The following is an 8,656-nucleotide window of genomic DNA, read 5'->3' as shown; positions in this document are numbered from 1 at the left end:
CATGCCCCCAATCAGTTCACAAGGATCAGAGGCCACCTGTGGGGGCCCCAGCCTCCAAGGGCACGCCTGCTCTCCATAAGAGCCGAGATCACCCTGGTGCAGCCAGGGCAGACCCTAGAGTTCACGGGACACTCACTGGTAAGGCCACTGCTATATCAGGGAGACCCGTCCCTGGGAGACCAGCAGGATCAGGGGACACAGCTATTCCCCACCCCCAGCCTTGCTTGCTTCCACCAGGTCTGGACATGTTTGGCCAAGGACTTTTCTTCCCCCAGTGAGTCTGTCTTTTGACTCAGGACCAGCTCTCTTTGCAGGAAAAAGAACAGGCTCTTAGTTCTGCCTCAGGCGGGAAGGAGACTTGGAGTAACCACGGGGAGACAATTAGGCACGGGCCTTGGCATTCTCCACGGCCCTCCCTTTCCACTGTTTACAATTGCACAAGCCAAAGTCCGTCCTGTGTCTGCGAGGCCCCAAAGGACCCTGCCCCGCCTTCTCTGAGCCTCTCCTGTGTCCTCGCTTGTCCTTTCTGCCTGGCCAGTCAGCTGGCGCCCCAGTCCTCAAATGCAAAGGTGCCTCCTACCCCAGGGCCTTTGCACATGTCATTCCACTGCTCAGACCTCTCTTAACTGGAATGTCTGCACTGCTCCCTCCCTGGCCCTGCAGTCTTTATTCCAGGGGTCCAGACACAATCGGCCCCCTCCCTATCATCTGTCAATAAGGTTCACTGGAGCCCAGCCATCTCGTGCATGTCTGGGGACGGCCAAGTGGCAGAGCTGAAGATTCAAGTCTGAGACCAAAGGGCTCCTGAAGCCTGGGCTATTTCACATCTGGCCATTTATAGACAAAGCTGCTCACCCAGTCTCGGTCCCTCAGAACCTTCTCACTGCTCACTGAGGCTTCCTGCCCCAAACTTGAACTCTATGAGACTCCCTGCCTTCAATCACTGATGTAGGCAGGCCATCCACTGGGTCTGTTCCTGGGTGTATCCTGGTCACCTCGGCATGGCAGTGTGCCAGGCTCCAGAGATGGATGCTGAGAACGTGGGTGTCCATCTGCATCCCCTAAACTGCTCACATCGTGAGTGCCCGGTGGTGACTGGCATGGCACAGGCACCCATAAACACTGAGGGATGCAAGGATGAAGGGATGTTTGTGCTTGTTCAGAGCGGACGGTGGTGAGAAGAACACTTGCTGGAAGCAGAATTCTATGCCGCTTGGTCTTCCTGGTCAGGTGGAATGACCCTTAGCCACACTTCTCACTCTGGGGCTCTAAGTCATCTCCAGGAAGGACATGAAGTGCGGGGCACTTTGCAGCCCACAAAGCCACACCACCCTTGTTCCAGCCTGCCCGGGCTCCCTGTGCTGCATGCACCCCCCCCACCCCCGGCACCTACAACCTCCTCAGGGCGCTGGGCCCCTAAACCCAGGCTTCTTCTCTGCAGCAGGGGCCAGCGCCTGGGCAGAGAGCTGCTCACCCCCAGCATCAGCACCTCAAGGTGGCTCCCTGGCTGTGGGGGTGGGCGGGGTGGGGAGGGTGCCACAGGACGACTAAGTGGAGCAGAGAGGACCCTCAGGGCAGGAAGACTCTTCTATACAGTGCTTTGTGTGTGTGTCGGGACGTGATGCAGGCTGCACAGCACCAGGCATGACCCCTCACATCAGCTGTGGGCTCCGAGTGATGCTGACCTGAGGGCGTGGGTCTGGTGGGGCTGTTGTTGGGGAGCTGTGCTTGTGTCGGGGCAGGGGTGTGGGAAATCTCTGTACCTTTCTCTCAGTGAACCTAAAAGGGCTCTAAAAAATAAAGTCTATTTTTTTAAAGGAGCAATTATTGAACTGCACACCTATAGTTGATGGATTTGAGCAGGGCCCAACGGGATCTTCCTGGGAAAGACTGCCCCAGACCATGGCCTCCGCCTGCCTCTTGTTTATGGGAAAACTTTAGCCTCCTAGGTCTTCCCTGAATTCCAAAGAATAAGTTTCATCAGAGAAGTGAGTAAATGCAGAAACAATGGGAAAAGACAACTAAGACAAAATAATAATAGTTTAGCCATAAAACAAAGCCCAGGATCTTCGGTTCCTCCTCAGGGAACTGGACTGGATCGTGCAGTCTGAACCACGGCCTCTGAGTGCTACAGAGACTGGACCCCTACCAGGTGGGAGAAGCGCACTGCATACAGCCCACCAGCACACGGATCCCAGCTTGGTGTGACCCAGAGGTGGATGACTCACATTCTGCAAACACCAGGCTGTCCCCTCACTGCCAGCCAATCAGAGAGCGGCACACAAGCTCATCACACACCCGGTGACCCCCTCCAGCACCATGTGTTTAAAAACCCTCCCCCAGGGTTCCCCCATCCCCCACCATCCCACCTGTCATCATGCTCTCCCCTCTGGCTCCAGGACTGCTGAGGCTGTGTCTGTCCACTGCCGCCGGCACAGGGGTGATGGGCTGGCCTGTGTCCTCAAACATCATCTCCCGAAGCCCTGACCCCACGGTGGGCCTAATGTGATCTGATGTGATGCTCCACAGCACTGTGGGGCCCCAGGGCCCCACCCCTTCCCCATCAGCCTCCCTCCCAGTGCAGGTGCAGCCTCTGGGGAGGGGCCTGGGGTCAGTGTCTCAGCCAGCCCCTCCTTCCTTACAGCAGGCAGCCCCTCACTCAGCCAGGGCCGGGGTACACACACCCAGCCTTCTCCAGCTCAGGCAGAAGGAGCGGTGGCCGCCTGCAGGAGATGAGGGACCTCATCTTTGGCTGTGGTCCTGGATGCTCTGCAGGCTGCCAGGCTTTCAGGACAAAATCAGCATCAGACCTGTATCATCCAGGATCTGGCAGGGAACAAAGGCAGATTTAGCTGCTCTGCTTTGTAGAGAATTTCATGAAATGACTGTCACCAGGCTGTGGGCCTTAAGGAAGGCAACTCGGACCACCCTGGGCTGCAGGGATAAAGGGAGGAGGCAGGTCGTCAGGGCCAGTTGGGGTGGTTACATGGGAGCCATCTTGGGGTGGAGAGGGGACATAGCCATTGCCAAACTAGGGTCCTGGCAGGGTGGGCCTGGGAGCACCTCTCCCCCCACACCCTGCTGGTGCCTGCTAAGGGCCAAATTCAGCCAGCAGCTGGGGCCAGAGCAGGACAGACAGGTGGAGTACAGTGGGCAGGTGACCCGTGCAAGGCCTGTGGGGTGGGGACCGCAACAGATAGGCCTGTCCAGTGGGCCCACTGCCCCATCCCGTCACCCCGAGTTCTCCCGCCTCCTGGCAATGCTGGTCAGAGAAGCCCCTCACTCACAGCAAGGGGACTTCCTCAGACTCATAACCAGAATAAACCAAGAGACCCAAGCTCAGGGCTGGCAGCCCAGACAGAGCTGACGAGACCCAGCACCTCACCTGCAAAGTTACCGCTGCCCAGCCAGTGACCCAGGAGCAGACAGGCTGGGGGTGACTGGTACTCCAATGGATTGGAGTGGATTCCCCCACCCTGGCTTAAATCAACACCTCCCACAGTGGGTCTCAGGGCAGCAGATTAGATCTGCAAAACCAACCAACCATTCCAGGCAGGGGCCCCCCAAACCCAGGAAGACATGTCCATGCTGGGTGGCCAATAAACATGCCCACTAATGTGTCTTCAGGACATCCAAGGCTTTCCATCAGACACCACCTTCAGAGGGAGTGTATGGGGCCAGATTTCTGTCCCTGAAGAGTGCATCTAAACCCCACCACACCCAACAAGCAGAGTGCCTGCTTTGCTGACCCACGTGAAGGTTTTAAGAAAAAATTAACAGGCAAAACACAATAGGGACCACCTCACTCGTTAATTACCCCGTCTTTCCTCTTCTGTTTTTGGTGTGTGTGTTCTGGGTTTCTTCGGGGGTAGGGGGTGGGGCCTAGGCTTATTAGCTGTACTCGGCAGAAGTCTTTGATGCTAGAATTAGGACATGTTTATTAGTATTTTTTTAATTTTACATTTTATTAGTTTTGAAGACTGATTATCCATTATTTTCCTTGCTGTAGCCTGTGCTAAAATTAGCTGAAAGGATAGATGTCTTAGGATTAGATTCAGCTGTGTGTAACAGGAAAGAGCCCAAAGAGGCTTAAACTAGATAGAAGTTCCTTTCTCTGCGGCCTGAAAGAGGCCTGGGGAAGGGCAGTCAGGGCTGGCTCTCGACCATGTCACGAAGTCCAAGGGACCGAGCTCCTCCCCAATCACCCCCTACCATCCATGGGAGGGGCCTCCTCCTCCCTGTCCAGCTGCTGTGCCCACGGACAGGTCAGAGGGCTCAGAGAAGAGGGAAGAGCAGCTGCCTTTGCACCACATCCATGTGCATCTTCTTGGCCAGATTTCAGACATGTGGCCTCAGTAAGGGAGGCTGGACCACTGGGGCAGCGAAGAACCAGGACCTCACTACTCAAGACTAAGGGAAGAACGGCTCTTGAGAGGAAGACCACCGTCTCTTCCACAGATGAGGCTAAAAGTCCCATTTCAGGCAATCTGTTCACAGCAGAAAAATTATTACACAATTATTACGTTTATGATGATGAGGGTGAGTATTCACTACATAGTTACCAACCGTGGGCCCTGCGCCAGGCACCTGGTGTCTGTTCCCAACCACAGGCCTCGTTCTACAGAGGGGCTAACCAAGGCCCAGAGAGGCTAGGGAAACTGTCCAAAGTTACGCGGCTAACAGGTGGCACAACTTGAACTTGAGTGCAGGCAGACTGGCTCCAGGTCCCCCCAGGACACACACAGCTATGAAGAGAAGACCATCATCAGCATTCACAAACTCGAGGGGCCAGGACTCAGGAGGGAGAAGGGGCCGGGGCCGGCGCTGCTTACTTTGAGCCTTTGCACATCTCATCCGCTCAACCAACACTGCTCCTCAACACATGTGACATGTGTGATGAACTGTCTGGTTGCCTGCATTTGCCACTCCGTGGGCAGCCAACACAGCAGGTGCTCAGATGTCTGACCCATGAGTGGGCCGCGACACCAGCCCACCAACGGTCAAGGCCAAGTAAGGAGCAGGCAGGTGGCCCCTCGGGGAACAGAGTGGGCTCAGCTGGGGCCTCCTCGGGACAAGCCTGGTGTGGCTGGGCTGCACTTCGGGGGTCACAAGCAGCCACGGTTGAGGCCCTCCAGGTGGGCCAGAGTCACACTTAACTCTCCTCTCAAGTCCAAGATGAGAAGCCCAGCCTCAGGCCTGAGGCCATGGGAAGGCCTGGAGTGGGGGGCAGGGAAGGGGGGCCCCAGGGAAGACTGTCCTGGAAGCCTGAGCAGAGGCCGGAGCCCTGAGGGAGGGAGCCCGAGGCAGAGACAGAGCTGGAGGCTCAGGGGGCAGGACGCGAGGAGGTGGGCTTCAGGGCTGAGGCAACCGACTGAGAGGGGACGGAGAGCCTGAGGTGGGACGGGCCCAGTGAAGGCATCTGGAAGACAGCAACGGGGCAAGAGAAAGAAAAACAGAGGAGGCCTGTGTGAGAGGGGGAGGGAGGGGGCCTGCTGCAGGGGGCTGGAGAGGGGCCCTGGCTTGGGCTGGCAGACAGCACTTGGACGCCTGCGGCCTGTGCTCACAGCTCAGCAATGTCCCAGCCCTGCCAGGAGACGCCCGGCCCCAGCCTGGGCCCCGGCACGGCCCCCTCATCGGGAGCTCTGGAGCTACCCCCCACCCCACCTCTGCTCCCCAGAATGGGCCTTCCCTCCCCAGAACCTAGACATACCCCCACACCCTCACCCCAGCCTTCCCCTGGACAAAGACAACGGCTAATGAAACCCAGGCCAGGGAAGGAGAGGGAGAAAATAAACAGACGTGAGCAGGGGGGCCGTCAGGAAGCAGGGCAGGGGCTGGGGTGCCGGCGGAGGGGTCCGGGGGTGTCTGTGGGGCGTGGATGTCCTCTGTGCTTTGCCCAGACAGGCCTAATGAGATCCAGGTGGTCCCTTGGCCCAGGCCCATCCCGGGTCCCCGACAGCATGAGTGGAGCGGGGGAGGGGAAGGGGCGCTGCAGCCGCGGGGCGGGGCGGGCGGCTGGCTGGGGGCCCAGCACATAACTCTGGGCGGACAGAGTCTGGGACAGCAGACACCCAGCCGCTGGAGCCCAGCTCGGAGCCCAGCTCACAGCATGGAGGTACGGGGCCGGGAAGAGGGCCGGGTGGGCTGAGCCCACTGTGCGCAGAGGGCCCTCACAGACAGACGGGGGCTGTCGCGAGTCTGTCCCAGAGGAGGTGGAGGCGGCAGGGCAGACCAGGGGTTCCTGGCGGGGCTGGCTCCTGTGAGGGGCAAGTGCAGGGAGAGAGAGGCTCCAGGGCTGGGTGCTGACCCCGCTCTCCTGTCGCCAGGCCCTCCTGGTCCTGCCGCTGCTGCTACTGCTCTCCACTGGCCCCTGCGCTCCCCAGCTCCTGGGGATCCGGGGAGATGGTAAGCTGCCTCGCTCCTGGCCCGCAGGCTGGGTGACAGGCTGGGCGAGGGGCTGTCCTGGGCCCTCACAGCTGGGAGTGGGGCTGGCTGAACCTGTTAAGATGGGGTGGATGGGCCGGCCAGTCGGCACCCCTGGCCTAGGGAGGGAGGCAAGCATGGGGTGCGGAGGCGTCCGTCGCCTCAGGCCCCTCCTCCTCACCTGCCCCAGCTCTGGAGAAGTCGTGCCTCCAGCTGCCCCTGGACTGTGACGACATCTACGCCCAGGGCTACCAGGCGGATGGCGTGTACCTCATCTACCCCTCAGGCCCCAGCGTGCCCGTGCCTGTCTTCTGCGACATGACCACGGAGGGCGGGAAGTGGACGGTGAGTGGAGGGGGGACGGGGGGCACATCGTGTGGCTGTGAGCCTGGGACGATGCTCACAGCAGTGTGTGGAGCGCCACCACCCCCAAACCCTAGGCACCTAAGGTAGGTTAGGGGCTGCATTGCATTGCACCATAACCCTGGGGGCAAGGTGCCCCTTACAAATGATGGTCTGGAGCCCAGAGAGGTGCAGTAACTGGCCCAAGTCACACAGCCAGTGCCAGACTCCACCCCAGGTGCCTGAACTCCAGCCCGCCGGCTCCCTCCACCTGCTCTTGCCCCTGGGGCCTGCATGCACCTCCTCTTGGCCCCTGCTTGGTCCTTTCACAAACCACCTTAGCCTCACAGGGTCTGTGCCTGGGTGAGGGCACTGCCCCCGGCCCCTCAGGCACCCAGGCCCACCCTCTCTGCTCTAGGTTTTCCAGAAGAGATTCAACGGCTCAGTGAGCTTCTTCCGGGGCTGGAATGACTACAAGCTGGGCTTTGGCCGGGCTGATGGGGAGTACTGGCTGGGTAAGGCAGGGCCCGGAGGGCTGGGGGCCCCTGGAGCCAGGGAACCGCTGACCAGCTGACTGCACCCCCCTTCTCAGGGCTGCAGAACATGCACCTGCTGACACTGAAGCAGAAGTACGAGCTGCGGGTGGACCTGGAGGACTTTGAGAACAACACGGCGTTCGCCAAGTACGCCGACTTCTCCATCTCACCCAACGCTGTCAGCGCGGAGGAGGACGGCTACACCCTCTATGTGTCCGGCTTTGAGGACGGCGGGGCAGGTACACTCCGCCAGTTGTGTGGGGCTGGGGGTGGGGAAGGGCGCTGAGCCCAATCACCGCCACCCCACGTCTGGCTCGGGGGGCCTCCCAGGCCGCCCTCCTATCTCAGCTGCCCTGTGGCCCTCCCCTCCACCAGGCGACTCGCTGACCTACCACAGTGGCCAGAAGTTCTCCACCTTTGACCGAGACCAGGACCTCTTCGTGCAGAACTGCGCAGCGCTCTCCTCGGGCGCCTTCTGGTTCCGCAGCTGCCACTTCGCCAACCTCAACGGCTTCTACCTGGGCGGCTCCCACCTCTCCTACGCCAATGGCATCAACTGGGCCCAGTGGAAGGGCTTCTATTACTCGCTCAAGCGCACCGAGATGAAGATCCGCCGGGCCTGAGGGGCTGGCCCCCTCGCGGCCCACCGCCCCTTCCCCATCCCACCCGGCCCACCGGCAGCTCCGCTGCTCTCAGCACCGCCTCGGCCAGGCCCCCGTGGTTCCAGCTGGACGTCCCCATCACATCCCTGGCATCCACCTCTCGGCCAGGCCCCCGCTCCCTGCCACCCGAGGCTATGCTGCCGCAGCGTCCCACACCTTCAAAAGGCACCGCGGTCCAGCCGGACTCAGACCCTGTCCCGAAGGACATGGGGCTGTGTCCCACTTTAGCCAGCTTCCTGACCGCGGCCTCTGCCGGCCAAGCCTGTAGACCTCTCCTGGCATCTGCCAGGCCACCCCAGCAGTCCCACTGGCTGGCCCTTCACCCTCCTCCTACCCCCGTGTTCCCCTGGGGTGAGCACCACGGCCCGGCCCCATTGCACTCATGCTCAGCGGCCCCCTGCCTGCCTGACCCAGGCACCTGAAGCGCAACACCCAAACTGTATTTCACCACAGCTCCCACAGGCCACCCTAAAATGCCACAGCCAAGGCGGGCACAGATGTGAGGTCCCCCCACCCGCCCCGGGGGTGAGTGTGACTGTGCAAGGGTCAGAGGACCGCCTCTGTGGGGCTGGGAGCAGGTGGGAGTGGAGGTCTCAATAAACCTCAGGACCTGAACGAACCGGCCTTACTGTTGTGCACGCAGATACCTTTGCCTGCCCCCATGACGGCACACTGTCCTCGACTCCGAAAACA

At 60.3% G+C, this 8,656-nt stretch overlaps 1 protein-coding gene across 1 annotated transcript; it reads left to right on the top strand.

Annotated features, from left to right (window-relative positions):
- The first annotated feature begins 5,749 nt into the window (after window positions 1-5,749).
- MFAP4 (microfibril associated protein 4) lies at window positions 5,750-8,587 on the top strand. Its single transcript, XM_040245854.1, has 6 exons — window positions 5,750-6,115; window positions 6,327-6,405; window positions 6,614-6,768; window positions 7,184-7,280; window positions 7,358-7,540; window positions 7,677-8,587. The coding sequence occupies exons 1-6, from the start codon at window positions 5,879-5,881 to the stop codon at window positions 7,922-7,924; spliced, it is 999 nt and encodes a 332-aa protein (XP_040101788.1). The 5' UTR covers window positions 5,750-5,878; the 3' UTR covers window positions 7,925-8,587.
- Window positions 8,588-8,656: the final 69 nt, after the last annotated feature.

This window comes from Oryx dammah, unplaced genomic scaffold (assembly GCF_014754425.2).
Source record: "Oryx dammah isolate SB20612 unplaced genomic scaffold, SCBI_Odam_1.1 HiC_scaffold_8, whole genome shotgun sequence".
NCBI lineage: Eukaryota > Metazoa > Chordata > Mammalia > Artiodactyla > Bovidae > Oryx > Oryx dammah.
The sequence above is the reverse complement of the archived record's forward strand: the minus strand, read 5'-3'. Positions and strand labels throughout refer to the sequence as shown.